The sequence below is a fragment of the Nanorana parkeri genome, unplaced genomic scaffold, assembly GCF_000935625.1.
Source record: "Nanorana parkeri isolate BGI_ZX_2015 unplaced genomic scaffold, ASM93562v1 scaffold200, whole genome shotgun sequence".
Classification (NCBI taxonomy): Eukaryota; Metazoa; Chordata; class Amphibia; order Anura; family Dicroglossidae; genus Nanorana; species Nanorana parkeri.
In genome coordinates, this window is record NW_017306468.1 from 410,216 (window position 1) to 429,506 (window position 19,291).

The 19,291-nt window shown below is 40.1% G+C and overlaps 1 protein-coding gene across 1 annotated transcript in view; it reads left to right on the forward strand.

Moving 5' to 3' along the window:
- Positions 1 to 18,236, forward strand: part of ZNF407 (zinc finger protein 407) — a 383,946-nt gene extending 365,710 nt beyond the window's left edge. The window contains exon 8 of the mRNA XM_018555528.1: positions 16,481 to 18,236. Within this exon, the coding sequence (XP_018411030.1) occupies positions 16,481 to 17,802 (1,322 nt within the window). The 3' untranslated portion in view covers positions 17,803 to 18,236. The remainder of the gene's footprint in view (positions 1 to 16,480) is intronic.
- The last annotated feature ends 1,055 nt before the right edge of the window (positions 18,237 to 19,291 follow it).

Consider the following 19,291-nt stretch of genomic DNA (forward strand, 5'->3'; position numbering starts at 1 on the left):
CACATCATCTGTGTGAAACCGATGTCTTGCAAGATTTCACAGTTTACAGGAAGGCACTGGTGAATTAGCCTTCCCAGGGGGCAGCTGTGTGGCACTGGCTATGCCACTAATGCCTCAGAATTCCAGGGAGTCGATTAAAGTGACATTAAAGGATACCATTTTTTCCCTCCCCCAATGTTAGTGTAAGCACTTACCTTAAATCATGTTTCTTAATCCGATCCTTCTGCTTTCCAGTCATTTTCAAATGTCCCCCCGGCACTGCTGCGGGTCTCCGATCCAGCGCTGACTCCTCTGTGCTTGCTGGCACTTCCTGTCCCACGGTGTCTGCATGCGGGTGCACGCATCCATAGACTTACCTTGTGTTTCTCCTCGTCTCCCAGCCGTAAATCTGAACTGCGTATGCGCCCGCCCCAAGATCCTTGGTGGCCGCCCGAGATTTTTCAGATTTCGGACAGGAGCGCGCAGCGAAGACACAGGTAAGTTTTACCTCTTGTAAAACTTTTTTTTAAGGTTTTTGCATATCAAGATCATATCATATATTTCTAGCAGTAGATATATGTAAAAAAAGCTGAGGGTTTAATAACCCTTTAAATCAGTGGTTCTCAACCTGTGTAACCTCAGGACCCACATTTGTCCTTGGCCATTAAGTGGCGACCCAAGTTGCACTGCAATGGAACGCACGGCATTGCGGTACCGTGCGTTCCGGTGTGGGCAATCCTCCGCTTGGGGTCCAGTGCTGGGCTGCTGGGTTGTGACGGAGCTCCATCCATACATGCTTTGCTTGTTCAACTCCTATGTGCGCCCTGTAGAGGTGCTAGGAGCCAAAATGTGACGTCACTCCGATCCAGGCACCTCTACAAGGTCACGTGAGGGAGCTCTAAGCAATGCATGTATGGATGAAGCTCCCACGTGGCCATAGCTCCAGCCCACCCCACCTCAAACTGACACTTGGCACCTGTCAGCATATTCTGAATGGCTGCTCAGCGCAACAACTGATATTGCTACGCTAGGAGGAGGCTGAGGAGCCTCTCACATAGAAAAGTGGAAGGTATGCGGCGGCCCACTGAAAATGGGGTCACGACCCACTTTTGGGTCACGACTCACCAGTTGAGAACCAAGGCTTTAAATAAACTCTAGGAACCACAATAAATATTTTCTTTTACAATTGACTAGAAGATGTTTTGATCTGCATACACTAGGATTTTTTTCTATTTTGGGGGCAAAGGTCCACACTGCTCTAATGCAGCAGAAATAGCAAGATATTGCCAGTGTTCTTGCATTTAGCTGTTTGAAATGCATATGCAGCTGGTTACTAGTACAGCAGTTTATTGTAATGGTGCATACATGAAAGATTCTTTGTAAACTATTTTCAATATATTTGTATTTAAACCCCAATCTTTCTTTGTTACTGTATGAAGTGAAGTTAACATTTTTATTTATCCACTCCTGCATCTTCTCCTACTTTGTGTCCCTTAACTGAGACTGACTTGTACTAGTCCATCGACTAGGGATGAAGTGTTTTTCTCCGTTAAGTACTTTTACCCAAAGAGACAGTGAAATGTCCCTGTAGTCTTGTCCTTGAAGTTAGATCGGATTGGTAACAATGCTGATGTTTTGTTAGCATTTACCAGCAGCATCTTGGCAGCGAATGACCTCTGCTAGCAAGCTGAAAACATTTTCAATTTACAGGCTCAAGTATTTATGCTGTCTTTGGATCTCATCCTTTTGAAAAGGTCGACCACATAGGAATTTGCCACAAGAAAGAAATTCGGCCCCTTTGACGGACATGACCAGCTTAATAGCACAATGCTCCTGACGAGCACAATGCACAGGATTCCATTTTAATATTTATAGAATAAACACACACTGCTTTAAGTGTACACAAGCATCTGCTGTCATTTGGCTCTGAGCAGATGTTAGATCTCTGAAATCTTAGCTGATAATTAAAATACTAACAGTTAGTGTTTTAACCCAGCTGCAGGTTTTGTTTACTGTAAATTTAATTTTAATGGTACCTCTGTGCAGGTATTACATGTTTTTTTTCCACTCTGTAATGTCTATGGACAGTTCCTTTTTCAAACTAAAGCAGTCACTTTGTATTGTTCAAAACATTTACAGCATTCCTAGATGGTACCAAGCTATTAGTTATTAATGACTAATTTATGTTTGTGGACTAATTAGCAGCAGGTTGATTACATAGATACGGAACAGATTCACAAGTTGGTTTATTTATCAAAACATTCATAGATACATGTGTAAAATTTAGCTAATTAGTAATCCATTTATTTTTATTAAAGGGTTTATAGTGGGGGGGATATCATTTTCCAACAGGCTGTTTTCCTATACAGCCATTCTATTTTACAATACAACCAAATGTAATTTTAAGTTTCAATTTGTCTAAAGTGGTAGTAGTAAGGTAGTAATGCCTGCATGCAATGATAATATCTTTTCTTTTTTTTTGTGTGGATATAACTGTTTAAATATTGTTGTGTTATTTGCTATTTTCCATAATTTTTTTTCTTTTTACTTACATTTGATGTGAATGTGCTTGCTGTTAGGTTTGTGTAATGTATATATGAGCACATAGAGAGATTAGTTAGGATTGATATCCATATGAAATTAGCAATTTTGTGTATATTCTAAACCTTAACTTTAGTAGAGAATATGTGCTGCATGTACACACTGTCAGATATTGACCTAGACTGTATCAGGGCAGCAATTGGCACTGATGTGTGTGTCTCTTCCTTTTGCCAGCTTTAGGGGCCATATTACTGTTTTTTGAAAGTATTCTCATGATTTCCATATAGTCAGATTTTGAATCTTTTATTATGAAGTTGAAGAAAGAGGAGTGGTGCAGTAACTCATAGCAGCCAACCGATAATCATGTGAAACTTCATTATTTGTTATGCATTATTACCCTTTAGATTTCATCATTGCACTGATTTGCACTGATGTGCTATATAGAATTTTCACACTCAAGTATCTGTTGTAGAATAATTTTATTGCCCATAGTCTGTTATTTAATATGTTGTCTGCTGGATGTCTGCCACCTTCCTCTTGTTATGAAGTTCACTATTGCTTATAAATGTCTTAACAGGGTTGCTAATGATCCATTGCTCCCCTTCTTTAAGACTTTGCCTGCACAGTGTATGTTCTAATTTGTGCTATCAAACACAGTATTAGTAACATAGCTAGAAGCAAGAAAAGAATTGTTTGAATGTGGAAATTGCCTTTAAACAAGCCCACTTATCTGAATTTGCATTGTTGGCAATTCAAATAACTTGGAATTAGAAAATATACAATTTCCAGCCGCTGGAAGATTATTTAATCAGTTCAGGTCTTCCTCATTCAGAAATGCATACTTTTAGTAGTTTGCTGTGTATAGAATTAGAAAAATATCATTAGACTTAATTGAATCTTTATAGTACTCCCTTCTTGTTGTGCATGTAGGAGCTATATGCAAAAACATAACAAATACATTCTGATCATTGTTCTACTTTGAATTACTTCTAATGTTTAATTCTACATAACAGGTTGCACTTAACAAAGCATTTGATAAATTGCCAGTCAATTTTTCATACGTAAATCAGGAACAAAGTTATTTTTTTTCTCTTAAATACTGACAATACGGTCAATAATGCCTTCATGCTAAAGTATGTAAACAATTTAACAGAATAAAATGTTCTGTCCTTAAGGGATGCCATTAACCGGACAGCAACATTGAACATTGAGGTCATTATATTAGTAATTTTCTTTTTGGTATTAGTTTAGGTATCGACATGCCTGCAGCCCTCACATTCTCCAAGACTTTTATGTTGAGCATCCTAGTTGATCCCTCACAGTTGTTATAATATTCATGTAGAGCAGAAATATAGAGATGCCTAATTTACAGTTCATTAAGTCTTCAATCTAGTGTGCAGATCACTTATCATAAGTCCAGTAAGAGGCAGGAAGGTGAATAGAGAAGGTAGAGTTTCCTCAGAGGTTAAGCTTTTCTTTTAAAATCAAGCCCCTTTTAAAAGTCATATTTATCTGCTATGCGATGCATGAAATCTACTTTCTGTTTTAGGACAGCGAGTGACTCTTGACCCCCTTCTGTGTAGATACAATGTGACCTTTCTTCTGTCACCTGGTTTTTCCATGAATTTTTATTACAAGGCTCTTCTTATTTTTTTTTTTCCGTTCTTAAAAATAAGCTAAGCCTTCAACAAATTGCTTGACACAGATGAGATGAAGTTGGTGAAGTAGTGTTAGGTAAGTTTTACAACCAGCATGTGTGCTGCAGAATACTACAACACCAGTGCCCTACAATGTCATACACCACTAGCTGCTGAGCTTACTATTGGATAAATACATCATTTTATGGAACATTGATTGTTCTATAAACCCAATGGAGTATTATGCTCTATGATCAAACCATTTAGATTGTGTGTAGAGCACAGAAAATGCCATATTCAGGATGGTACTAAAAGTGCCATTTGTGTATTTTATGGATGTCATTACAGGGGAAACTTCTCTCTGTAGACCCTGTTTACTGCAAAAAATTTTAGCATGTAATGACATTTTTCATTCACAACGTATGCCTTCGAGAGAGGGGGGCCCTTGTTTTATTTGTTTCATTCGCATTTACTGCACAAATTCTGTACATTTTAATTAAATGTGCGCTTAACAAAAGCATAAAGTATTTATTCCGTGAATTCCGTCTTAGGGGAAGAAAAATAATGACAGTGAATAAAGAACAACACACAGCGTTGCCAGGTACATGCTCCTCTCCCCCTCCTGCATGAAGCAAAAATGAAGGAGGCTTTTTGAAGAGTTGTAAAGGGGGGATATTAAATTGCAGTTTAATTCCATCCAAGCTGGCATGATATGCTTGAGCCATATTTAGGAAGAGATGGAAAGAAAATGCAAACCTGAACTTCATGTTTTAAAATCATGACATTTGTAGGTTGGAGAAAAGGGGGGTTAAAATATTTGCTAAAGACTATAGTTGATAAATAACAGTTCTGCAAAAGAGAAAGATTTCTTGGAAAGTGACCAGGGATCTCTGTTCACTGCATCCCTTGAAATGAAACACCTCTTCAGTAGTCACTCTGAATTACAGCTGTCTCTTCACAATCACGTCTAGCTCAAAAGAAACAGAGGGCTTTATTTATTTTGAGGAAAATTACAATAAAACTTAGCTGGCCTGTGGCATCAAATCATGGTGACTGAAAGTTTTGCTATGTGACGCCTAGATTTTTTTATTGTTTATTTAGTACTTTACAGACAAAAGTTAACCAAAAAATTTAGTCTGTGCCTGTGGTTGGCCCTTCCTGCTTTCCTTTGTTCCCTGTTAGTCAATGCAATGAGTGGTTTTACTGGTCAACAAAGTGGTTACGAGAGAGGAGGCACAGTAAAACCATTAGCAATCTGGTCACTGTTTGTTTGCCCTGTTTCCTCAAAAATCCAGATCACTCTTATGAGCAATTTGCAGTTGAACTAAACATTCATAAAAGGGCTTGCTGCTAGCTATTTTTATAATCATAAGAGCCAGGTTTTGATTATTGATGCACTTGCCTTAAGAATTGGTATTTTGTATTAAATATGTTAGGGGTGCTATCATTGGTGTCATCAGGAGTAATAGTGTCCCAACATGTGTGCCAGCGAGAGGAATAGTGCCCCATTGATGATGTCAGCTGGAGGAATAGTGCCCCAGCGGGAGAAATAATTCCACATGTTGTTGATAGTGGGATTAGGATAGTTCCCCTCCAGCAATGGTGTAGAATGGTCACTTACCTTTTATATATATATATGCTCCATGTTCCATGCTACCCTTCTCCTGGCCAGATGAAATAATGGCCGTAACTTTGCAGGCACCGTTAGGCAGGAGATAGCTTCACCAGACCATACCCAGAACCCATTGGAAAGAAGATATGTGGCTGGCCTGTACTGTGCTCAGTGCACTGGATCCTGCATGGTTCACTCACTTTGTGCAGAATGTGTAGTTGCCACAGGGTGCTTTACAGGTGAAGCCCTTTCCTCTGGGTGAAGATTAGATAGGGCAGCTTCCCTCTAGGTTCTCCCTACCATTCTCGCCATTTTCCCTCTCCTGGTGTGCGGCAAGCTGGCCACACACACCTACCATCTACTGCTGCAATTTGTCATTTAATCAAGGAAGTCCAGATCTTTGAAGACTGCTGCATTGAGTCATCAATTCTGCCTTCAGTGCTGGGACCCATGTCACCCTCCACAGAAGAGAGTTCTTGGGTTTCCTCTCAAGCAATGGCAGTTCATAGATGTGGGGAGGTATGGGCTACAGGCTCTGGGACCCCACATCTTGACAACGGTTCTAGGGAAGGTTCTTTTCTTTCTGGGGACACTTTTTCTGATTCAAAAATTCTACCCACTGTCATTGCCTCCTTTCACCAAGGAGACTATCTGGCGTCACTGGATATCAAGAAGATAGCATATTTGCACATCTCAATTTTTACTGCCCATCAATGCTACCTGCTTTTTGCTGTGGACACGCAACACTACAATTTTTTTGCCCTTCCATTCAGCATGTATACTATACTTAGGGTTTTCACCAAATTGCTGATGCCTGTTTTGGCTCTGTTTCAGTCTCAGGGAATCCCTATAGTGGGGTACTTTGACATCCTTCTCCTCGAACAGCAGTTGGCCCAAGCCTCTTGCTCCAATATTCTCTGCACATTTCAAACACTGCAAATCTTTGGATGGGTCCTGACTGTCCAGAGGTTGATGCTGGAACCCTCCCCCGCTTGGTGTTCTTGATCTTGGACACAGCCCTACCCAGAGTCTTCATTCTCCTGACAAAGATCCTATCATTCTATCATGGCTGCATGGGACAAACGGTCCCTGAACCTCCCCATTCACTTGTCAAGCGAGACTAAGCTTGCCCTACCACATGGATCCTGGAGCTCAGGCAATTTGGTTGTTCCTTCAACACTGGACCCCTAGTTACAGGGCCACCTGAACAGGATTATTCAGACCAGTGCTACAGCCATGACTTGGATCAACCATCATAGAGGCACCAAAAATCTTGCAGCTGAAAGCGAAGTGGGCCTGATCCTGGCCTGGGCAGAACCACAAACAACAAACTAGACAAGTTTGTTGCCAGGATCAGGGAACCACAGACCTTTGCAGTTCATGCCTTGGTGACTGTGTGGGATCTGTTAAGTCTGATCTATGCCGTCCCTCCTCTGAAACCTTGACTCATTCACCAGATCAAGACAGAGGCTATTCCAGTGATCATCATTGCTCCTCACTGGCCCAAGAGACTGTGGTACACAGGTATAGTTAAACTCCTAGCAAACTTTCTTTGTCCCAAAAAATTGTATTCCAGTTTGCTTCCTGATTGCTGGAATTTAAATAGGATTGTTCTAACAGCTTTGATTGCCAATCACCTGAAGGCAGCTTCATAACCTATATGTTCCAGAATTAACGCTCCTGTGATGTACTTCAAGAAAAATTTTTTACAGGTACAAAAGTCCTGTTTTTATTTACATACAAACCGTTCATCTAAGTTGTTTGTATTTTTGTGTACATATTCTCCATTGCCAAATCATAAAATTAATGAAGAGCAAAAGTATTCCTCCTGCATGTATAAAGCAGGCCACACGCACACTAAGATTTTTATTAATGTGGTTTATCTTGAAAGTATTCCTATCTGTGAGCAGTGTGTACCCCTATGGTTTTATTAGTCCAGCAATTGAGAATAGTAGTTTTAATGTTCAACAATTAAAGAACTATACTGCACAAAAAGAGAAAGATTGAAATGAATAAAAGAGAAATACATGCTCAGAAATAATGTATGCATATTTAGGAAGGACTGAAATGTATATACAATGCATCAGAGCCCAAAAACAAACATTGAATATATTGCAGATTATTAGTCCATTGTTGTAGTGATTGCATTAGTTTCCTCTTTTTAGGCTACGTACAGAAAATATAGCAAGTACAGAAAATAACTGTTGATCTTGCCAGAACTGCAATGTTCTTTTTCACTTCCTGAGTGAGCTAAAAAGACAGTATAAACCATGTTATCTCTCTTTTGTGAGCGACGAGTATCAGCAATCCACCATTGCTGATACAAATGTAGACATGTACTGTATGAAATCCAGTCTGTGTGACAACCATGGCTTTTTCTATAGATATAGTGGAGAAATGAGTATAGAGATGAAGGCTGCAATGTATATTACATTTTTGTTTTTGTGTTTAGATACGCTTTGTGAGATGTGGATCGAAATGTGGCATCACCCATTGCTGACTTGTTTTTTAAAAGTACAAACTTCAGAGCTATCATGCTTTTCTGACCTTTACGAACTACAGTCAGTTTACCACATATTACAGGAATAGATGGTGCCACACCATGCATTTATTAGTGTGTTGCGGTGCTCTTCGTTTTGAAAGCACCCCAATGCACTTCTGTTGCAGTGTGCCACACTGTATGTGAACACACTACCATCTGTTGCAGTTTCCTGTGTGCTGGAGTGTATTGGCAGCTCATACAAAATGAAAGGGCTGCCTTAATTCAATGCACATTACTGCAAGACATTAAGTGTGTTAATGCATTGCACAGGTGTGATCCTGGTCTAACACTGCAGAAGAGTTTACAGTAATTATTCTTCACATGTTGTTTTTTTTTTTTTTTATGTTGCTGCCACTGCTTAAGCATCTTTGGCACTCTTATACAGTCTTTGTCATAATTGTGATGAGTATGGCTTACAGCTCATGAAAACCCCAAGAACCCCAAATCCACAACCTCAAAAAAGTAGATTATTACATGCAATCAATAAAACAAGGATTGTACATAGAGCAATATCGGATCTCTGAAAAGTACAAGCATGCATATGTACTCAGTACTTGGTTTGGGCCCCTTTTGCAGCACTTACTGCAATTACTTTTGCACGATATTCTAATTATTCGAGTTTCACCTGTAGTATGTCCCAACCCCTGCCACTTTTGTTGGGCAGTTTGGTCGTAAAAATGTGGTGAAAAATAAATTGAATTTACTCAATCCATTCATCACATGTATAAACTGCATACAGTTATAAGAAAACCATATTTTTGTGATAGCGTTCATTTAAAACAAACCTGGGGCTATAGTAAGCATACCAAACTGGAGCTCACTTTGCAGAGCAGTAACCTCCCCATAGGGTCTTACTTCCTATGGCATACCCTGGGCACCCAGAAAGCTAGGGGACTGATGTGTTTGCAACTTCTGTGTTTGCCTGCTTTGCCCAACATTTCCCGCAACTTACCTTTGATAGTGAGGCTGCCTATAACAATGATGGGCAGAGAGCGAGAAGCAGGGAGTCAGAGGAGGTAGGCAGAACTGGCATATGTTTAAATTAGTCATTGTTTGCATCGGTGCCCCTCATTTCTCTGGACTCCTTGGGAATTGTACAAAAACTCACACCAGAGATGGTCAGTACACAACTGCAGGTTCACTTTAATATAATAGGGTTTAAAAAAATTTAACTGTGTATAGATAGTGTTCACTTAATCTTTATATAGTATTTGTGCCGAGTTGCAGTGAGAAAAGTCATTGATCGGTTTCTGGCCACACCCATCACTCTGATGGTTGTACATAAGGGAGACCTAATATTGTAGTTGTAGACAAACTGCACAGAACACGTTACCAGTATTTTGTGGGTTGATATAATAGCCTTAAAATGACATTGCAGTGCAAATGTAAACGTGCACGCCGGCCTAACATTCTTTCAAATGACTCTTCAACCTCTTCAAAGCTCAGCATTAATTCATTAAAGTTGAAATGGAAGATTCTTCAGTGGGCAAATTCTTTACAATCTGATTGAGGCTGTTATATTTTATAGGAGCAATTTTTCAAAGCTCTACTGACAGCACTCGAAGTTATTAAATTGCTGAATCAAAAGATGGACCTGCAATCACATTTATGAACTGTGATGGAATAGCTGGGGCTGCACGAAGCCGAGGTTAAGATGTTTGAGTAGTTAAGCTTCATCACACCTCTCGGTGACAGCAGTATTTACCCTTGTAGTTTACTTTAATGGCCCGGCAGTGGCTTAACTCATCTTTGGATTCAAATAGATTAAGTAAGCTGTTCAAAATGGGATAATTATTAGTGCTGCAATATCTGCAGTAGATACCTCTGCCCCCAGGAGGTACAGGATACGCCATTTCGTCTTACAGGTTACAACTGATTTTTTTTAAACTTGCTTGTAAGGAATTGCACTCAATGGAAAATATGGTTTTGAATAGGAACAGTTTAGTCAGAGCACCTTCTATCATACATTTAGATGAATGAAATAACTTTTCTCTGTGATCCTAATGCACAATATTTGTTGAGCCCTATAAATTTCCTCACTCCTGAAGCAAAGTAACATCTCGGAAAGTGGGAGCAAGGAATTATTAACCTTCACATTATGGAGATGTGATTCACTAGGAGAGGAAACATGGAGATGTTTCATTGGAGTCATTGACTATTTTTAAATATGTTCAAAGTATGAAAGAAAACGTTCTTCTGTCAATGAGCTTTCTGTGTGGCAAGCAGTGCTAGTGACTGATCAGAAAGGGATTGCTTTCTAATGAAGAATACTTTGAACTGTAACTAATTTTAAACATGTTCCTTTTTGATACATATTTTCAAAGATTTGTCAGTAGTTACCCAAGCATAATAACGGTTTTATTTCTGGATAGCTGAGGCACTTATGTGCTGAATGTTTATTTTAGTGTAATTACAAACATGTTTTCCTTTATGGGCCCATTTCAATCTATGCATGTACATGGAGGTAGTGGCATTGTCAAGTATCAATGTGCATTTTCTTTGTGCGTTGGCGTGTTATTGATGCAAGTTGATACGTGTTTCTTTTGCTTTTTGGAGTGGATAGCCTGGACACATGCATTTTTGCACGTTGTAGCTCTAGCATCTCGGGTGTCGGCAGTAAATTGGGCAGGAGAACGTCTGTTCACCAATCTCCTCGCTGTTCTATGGGACCGTGAGTGACACCTATTGCATCACTTCCGGTCCCTGAGCTGTCACAGCAATAAGCTATTGAAGTGTGACATGCACTTCAATAGCTTATTTGGAGTGGAAAGGTGATACTTGGGGTCATTTGGACCCCCAGTATCACCTTAAAGAGTACCTGTCACCACCAATATGTTATCGCATGGGGCGGCTTGCAGGTGTGAAAAAATGCTGTAAAGTAAGAATGCTTTCAGAAATAAAAGTTTTGATAGTTTATTTTTATCAATCAGCAAAATAAAAAGTAAATGAACAGAGTATTGAATACAATATTAAATAATAAATATTAACAGAATATTTGGTGTGACCACCCTTTGCCTTCAAAACAACAATTCTTCTAGGTACACTTGCACAGTTTTTGAAGGAACCCGGCAGGTAGGTTGTTCCAAACATCTTGGGGAAAGAAACCACAGGCCTGTGGATGTAGGCTGCCTCCAATCTTTCTGTCTCTTCATGTAATCCCAGACAGACTTGATGTTGAGATCAGGGTTGTGTGGGGGCCAAACCATCACTTCCAGGACTCCTTGTTCTTCTTTAAGCTGAAGATAGTTCTTAATGACATTAGCTGTATGATTGGCGTCATTGTCCTACTGCAGAATAAATTTGGGGCTGATCACATACCTGTCTGATGGTATGGCATGATGGATAAGTATCTGCTTGTATTTCTAAGCATTGAGCAAACCACTGATCATCACCAAATCTCAAACTCCATTTGCAAAAATGCAGCCCCAGACTTGCAAACTCCACCATGCTTCACTGTTGCTGCAGGCACTCATTATTGTACCGCTCTCCATCCCTTTGGCGAACATACTGCCTCCTGCTACAGACAAATTTTGACTCATCAGTCCAGAGCACCTGCTGCCATTTTTCTGCAGCCAAGTTCCTTTGTTTTTGTGCATAGTTGAATCACTTAGCCTTGTTTCCACATCTGAGGTATGGCGTTTTGGCCGCAATTCTTCCATGAAGACCACTTCTGACCAGACTTCTCTGGAAAGTAGATGGGTGTACCTGAGTCCCACTGGTTTCGGCACTGATTGGCTAGGAATTCAGCTTCACTTGTTGGTAGGCAGCCTGGCTTCCTGACCAATCAGGAACCTGGGAAGTGGGTCATTACATGCCGCTCAGCTTCATGATTGATTAGGAAGCCAGGGTGCCTAGCAACAAGTGAAGCTGGCTTCCTAGCCAATCAGGAAGCCAGGAGACGGATCATAACCCACCGCCCAGCTTCCTGATTGGAAAAGAAGCCGGCTCCATGTTCCCTTGGCACTGCCGGTCAGAGGGAGAGCTCCCTCTGACCAGAAGTTCCAGTATCGGAGGTAAGTATCAGAGCATTTGTGTGAGCCCAAATACTCGGTATCGGCACCGATACTAGTATCGGTATCAAGGCATCCGTACTGAAGACCTCTGTGTGCCTACTTAATCTTATATAATATATCTTATATATCGCTCACTAGCCAACCAGAAAGCTTGGAGGCTTCCTGATTGGCTAGGAAGTCGGCTTCACTTGTTGATAGGCAGTCTGGCTTCCTGACCAATCAGGAAGCTGGATGTCACCTCATGACCCGCCGACTGGCTTCCTGATTGGTTGGGAAGCCAGGCAGCCTCGGCAAGTGAGCCCGATGTTCTTTCGATAGAACACTGGCTTCCCATGCAATCAGGAAGCCAGGCAACAGGTCATGATCCCCCGCCCGACTTCCTAAAAATCAGTGCACACGGCACCAGTATCAGTACTCGGTATTGGCAAGTACGGGAAAAAATATCGGTACTTGATACCGAAAAAACGGTATCTGTGCATCCCAAATCTTCAGGCGAGAGTAAACGCTTCTCCAGGCCAGAAAGGCAGGCTGCAACCTGCCGAAATATCTCGCTCTCTCTCTCTCGCTCCTTTCTCTCTCCTCTCTTTCTTCTCTCTCTCTCTCTCTCTCTCTCTCAACTAATGAGACAGACATGTATGCTTATTCATGTCTCTCTTAAAGGTTGTTTGAGCCTGTGCAAAGAGCAGTGATTTAAAACTGTTACAACGGTAGTATAACCCAAATGGTTACTACAAGTTACTGCACTTTGCACATATTCATTGCTTTTTGTATTGCCTTACCGATTAGGTCAGATTATCAATTATAGTTGAACACGAAATTTAAAGCAACCCAAAAATAATTCCTGCTTAGAAACCACTACATTCTTTTTTCCTTCTGTGATTTTCCCTTTTTTATCCTTGTGATAATTTTGCACTCTTACCTGCTCCAGCACAAGACACAAATTGCCAGTGGAAGATACAGATACCACAGTGTGTGTGCTGCAGCACAAGCTCGGCAAAAAATTCATTCAAACATATTGCGCCAACTCAATTGTCTAATATTATCCCAAAACTGTTTAGTGCTTTAGTGCTTTGAAAATGTGCATTCCCCCTACCATTTCATTTCAATAATTTAACTGTTAAAATCACTGTGAATGGTACTGAAGAAGTCTGTTTACTTTTTTGATAAATATCATTGCCTCTAATAAATATATTCTGAAGTAACCCGGAAAGGTTTTTTATATAAATGAAAAGGAATACAGATGCGGGAGTGATTTTTTTTATTATTCTTAAATCTGGGATGCTTTAAAAACTAGCTCATTGTGCTTGCTTCATAATGGAGCTACTGCATGGAAATGTTTTTGACTTTTACGGTCTCCTTAGGCTGGGTTCACACCTAGGCGTATCGAATATGCGCGTTTATCGCGCGTTTCATGCCACGCATTTTTACCGTGATTCTCGGTAAAAAAAACGCGCAACAAACGCGCATTTCCGAGGGCTACCTGGCTGTATCCCAATGGATACGCGCGGCAAATACGCCCCAAAGAAGCTCCTGTACTTCTTTGGGCGTAGGGCGTTTTGCAGCGCGTTCCTATGCGCTGTAAAACGCCCAGGTGGGAACCATGCCTATAGGCAATCATTGGTTTTCACATGTTGAGCGTTTTACAGAGCGTAGGAACGCGCTGTAAAACGCCCAGGTGTGAACCAGGCTTTATAGTAACAGACAACAGAGTATTATTCAGCTGCATAGAATGCACTAGTCTGGGTGGGAAATAATAGCATGAAAAAAAGGAAGTATAGTTTCTAGTATTCTCTTACTGGTTTTCGCAGTTGTCTGTTCACTGTGGCTCATTTACCAAAGGAGTATATTCACTTTGCAAGGCGATTTTCAGTTAGCTTGGTGAAGGAAGTGAAGCTGTGCTCACTTATATCATCCAATAATTTGCACCAAAAATCTTTTTTTAATGTATTCATTTTATTTAATTCTGTATTCTTTGCTTTGTAAATTAAAATTCCTATGCAAAGTGAAATTTCAATTTACAAGGTGAACACCTTCTACTCCTTCCCCTTTGCTGCATTTTTAGTGCACATCCTTTGACTGCTATCAGCTGCACAAAAATTAAAGGAGAATTATGGGGAGAGTCAAATACACTCATCCCCATAATTAGAGTCGATGTGAGACACTGAAGCGGTTACACGTCAGCTCTTTTGATCAGCTCCCTGCAGGGATTCCCCCCTCTCCTCTCCGTTCCTCCAGCGCTGACTGGAGGAAGAGATGGGAGAGGGTGTGAGCACAGCTGACTCTGCCTCCAGAGAGGCAGAGCCAGCTGTCAATCAGGCATGTGTAGATCCCGGCATCTAGTGGGCAATAGCCCGCTATATGTTGAGTTATGGGTCACATGAGGACATTAGTAAATGCCCTCTTGTGACCCTAGAGAGATCTATGACAAAAAAAGTTTGGCCTATAGTTCTCTTTTAAGGCTATATGCTGTGCAGATGCTGTTCGCACAGCAATAGTGCTCCTAGATGGCACTGATGACTATAGGCCAGGTGGAAATGTATAAATGAACCTGCAAGAGTCTCTGTGTCTTAGTTTTGTCGACCATGGTCTATAACCTCTCAGCTTCTGTTTACTTCATACTGTGGTGTTGAAAAAGTTGTTTCTGTATGCCACTAGAGGGCACTGCTAGGAAATGGACTTTGCACTAGGTTGTTTAAGCTGCCCATCTCCCAACTACTCCCTCTAAAGGTGCTCATACACCTTACAATTATCTGCAGATTTTCTGTGGTCAGATGGAAAAAGTGCAACAGATTGGCCCAGGTGGAGATTACTCCATCCACACAGTTCAGTGTAGATGGAGGAATCTGTTGCACCTTTTCCATCTGACCACAGAAAATCTGCAGATAATTGTAAGGTGCATGGCCAGCTTCACGCTTTTTCAGCAGTACAGCAAGAACAAAACAAGTCCTGAGACCCTAGGTCATGGTGGACAAAATACGCTCATCTCTTTAACTAAGGTACAGGGTACAGCTATTTTTCATGCAGTCTACAAAAATTACAGGTAAAAAGTCTTTTCAGTCTCTGAAAGTATGCTTTTACTGATGGTTTGACAGCGACATTAAAATACTTACAATTCTGAAACCAAAGCTTTTCCATTGCTCAGAAAACTTGAACTACTCATTCTCAAAAAAATGTCCTAAGCTAACAAAAGAGAAAACATAAAAAAAAAATATGTTGATGCTTAAACACGAGGCATGTTTCTAATTATATTTTAAGTCGGTTATGTATTATTTTAATTTGGTGATGTATTAGGCATCATAATTGTTTTGATCTATTAGAATTGTGTTTTACTTTTTTCTTCCATGTAAGGGCTCACACTCGTCTAAGCCTGTGTTTAATGGTTCCTTATGTGTTTATTTTATAAAGAATACGGCTCTTGATGGTGCTAGTGTTTACAGACATTTTGCTGACCACAGGTTGTACCTATCCACAGTGTGCTCAGAGATCAGGAAGCTGAGAGAACTGAATTTACCAGACACAACAATTTCTTTATTTGCAGACCCATGTGCCCTGCAAAACTGCAGGTACATTTCTTCTGTGCGAATGGGGGCAAAAACAAATATTATTCATATATTTTGTTTAAAGTCAAATGTAACATCAGGAAAATACCGCAAAAATAAGTATTTCTTTTTTTATGGTGGTTATAATGCAGTATTTTCCTGATATTAAATTCGACTTGGAAAGAAAATATATGAATAACTTTCCTCTTTGCCTCTATTCACATAGATCGAACATAAATGCAGTTTCAGAAGACGGAAGGCTCTGCAATTTTTTTTATGAAAGCACGCCTAAGTGTCGTTCGCAAAGGTGTATGAAGGAAGGACAGTTCTTTTTGCCTATAACAAGCAGTCAAAGGGTCCTTCTGTTCATGTTTCCTTTGCACTGTGGAAAACTAAAATGGAGAATCTGCTTGCTATTGACAAAATACATATACTGTATAGGCTTATGTGTCTGAATGAGCAAAAACGTACTGTCATAATCACAGGCGCAATGTCATTTAAATATATCTTTAGCTTTTTCCTTAAATAATTCTCACTTTTTTATATAAAATACTCATGATTAGGGATGAAAATGTTGTTTTACAATTTAACAATAGTTTGCAAATTTTATCTTTCAGGTATTGTTTCAAAATCCTTTGAATGTCGACTGAAAGGATTAGGTGCAAACTTTGTGGAAACAACTAGTCCATTTACTGCATCCTCTCCATCGGAGCCTTCGCCGGCTAAAGAAAACATCCGAAGCAGCAAAAAGCAAAGCCATCCAACTGAACAAGTTCAGCAGGTCATTATCATTCAGGGATTTTCTGAGGAGTATGATGGAAATATCACAATCAATTCTTCTGTTGAGGAAACTGCAGCAGCTACTCTCCAAACATTGGCTATGGCAAGTCAAGTGGCAAGAGTAGTACACATTACTGAGGATGGCCAGGTGATTGCCACTGATCAAGCCACACACATGGGAAGCATCATTCCAGGAAATATCCTTAGTGAGCAGCTGTCAGAAAGAGCAACCCAGGTTGTTGTGGTTGAAGCTCCAATGGAAGAAACAGAAATAGAGGAGTCTGTTGCTATAGAGACTGTAACTGACTCAAGTGGTAATGTAGTACAACAAGTAATGACCCAGGGTATTTTGGATGTATCACAAACAGTTCATGCATCTGATTCTTCTTCAGCTCTAGATGCACTTCTATGTGCTGTAACAGAACTGGGAAATGGAGAAGGAAGCAGGCAACAAAGCACAGAAAACTCAACAATAGAGGAGTCATTGGTGAGGATGACGAGAGAGCAGTGTGCTGAAACTAGTGAAGGGGAGATTCAGATGTTTGAGGAGGTACATGAAAGTGAACACGAACTTGAGCCGATAGGGGTTGTCAGACAAATCATGCATTCTTCAGGCTTTGTCACCTCCCAGGATTCTGCTTTCAAGAATATGGTCCAGGGCGTACTACAGTTTGCAATGTGTAATTCAGCTGCTGCTGATCAACTAATTAAAGAAGGAGTCACTCAAGTCATCCTGAATAATGAAGGAACTGTGCACATGGTCTCTGCAGAAGGTCCTCGAATCATTATGCACAACACAGATGGCCATACAATAAGTCTACCAGAACAACAGATGAGCTTAGTTGAAGGTGAAGATGGGGAAATATCACAGATTATCGTCACTGAAGAGTTGGCTAGAGCCATGGTCCAAAATGTGAATGGGAACTTTGAGGAAGCCACAACACATTATATCGTGACTGAAATTCCACAAGCAGAGAAAGAGTCCAATATATATTCACATACAGTAATAGAAACTGAGGATTCTACTGGCATTTTACATGAAGAAACTGTTGTGGATTCCCAGGTGCCTGTGGAGGACTCCTCACAAGAGATAAACATGGTGGTTTATGCAGAGTGCAGCTCGGAAGACTCCATTTCCAAACCTCATATGGATCAATGAGGCTTTTCAAACTACCCGTAAAGAATCAGAAAATAGTAAACGAAAATTAGACTATATTTTTTCACGTAAAAGATTTTTACAAAATCAATGTATATTTTTAATCCATCAGTTGCGACAAAAATGTCAAATTAAATTGTTAAAGGAAAAAAAAAGTGTTATATGAACTCTTCACGGAAAGAGAATTGCTAGCTGATAAGTAATCCGATAATAGCTTAGTAATTACATTGTTAAGCAGTGCTATATCACTGCCAGGGGCTACTTTACATTACTATCCTGCATTATTCTTACATTATCATTTAAAGTTGTGAAACCTCTGTCATCTTTTCATACAACAGCACTTGGAGAACCGTTTGTGGGCTTTGAGCATTGCTTTCATGTTCATTTCTATATACAATATCAGAGCTTTTATTGATACCTGTCCTTTTTGGAACAAAATATAGGAACCACAAGAGCCTAGAATGTAGTGTTACATATATATTGATGGGGAAAAAAAGGAACTACAGTACTTAAAATGTAATTCCCCAAATCTAAGAGCAAATCTATATCGTTCTTATATTATTTTTGACCTGAGCATAAAGTCTTTGTCATCTCTCTTTACATTTTGCTGTGACAGTACAACACATTCCAGGTGCAACACTGATGGACTACTAGCCACAATAGGCTCAGTTCACTAAGCTATAAGTATTACTTGCTATAACAACTGTTATTTTCAGCAAAGTTCCAATGCGAGCTAAAAATAAAAGCCACTTGGCTGAAATGAATAAACATTATGGCAAATAACTCATAGGTTGCAACTCAGAGAGTTGAGAAGAAAGAAAAAGGCTGCACTCCTTGAATCTGCCGAATCGCACGTTTATTCACATCGTCACGCCTCGTTCACATTCATAAACCCCAACCGGCTTCAAGCTGCCTCTAACGCTTCTCACCCCTTGGGCTTAATCCCAGTGATATATTGATAGTTGAGATATGATTAGAATAAATCACTCTGCTGGTAAGGAGCCTTACTTCTTGCCTAACTGAACATGTACTCTGGTTATCTGCACACCTTATCTGTTCACCCCAATGCAAGAAATAGAAAAAGAAAAGTCTCTATAAGCTTTAAATATATTCATCTACATGGTCTTCTGTCTTCTGTGCCATGTCCTCCTTTAAATATGAACCTCATCTAAAGTACATTTTGTGGAGTGTGTTATATCCCACATTTTATTTGTAGGCCTTTCAGCCCCCAAATAATGTACTACATTATTATAGCCTGGTGTGAGGCCATAATAATGGCATTTCGCCACTCCAGTTCCATGTTGAAATTATTTCAACCATAAGGAAACATTTTAAAAGGTCTGCTACAGTGGTTGAAAGGGACAGGGAAGCTGTACAACACCCCGAACCTCTCTTGTTGGACTTGACTCTCTTGTCCGTGACTTCATTGGAGACATTTTCCATCACAGTTATAAGGAGTAAGGGGATATCTCTCCAGTCGGAACACAGGCTG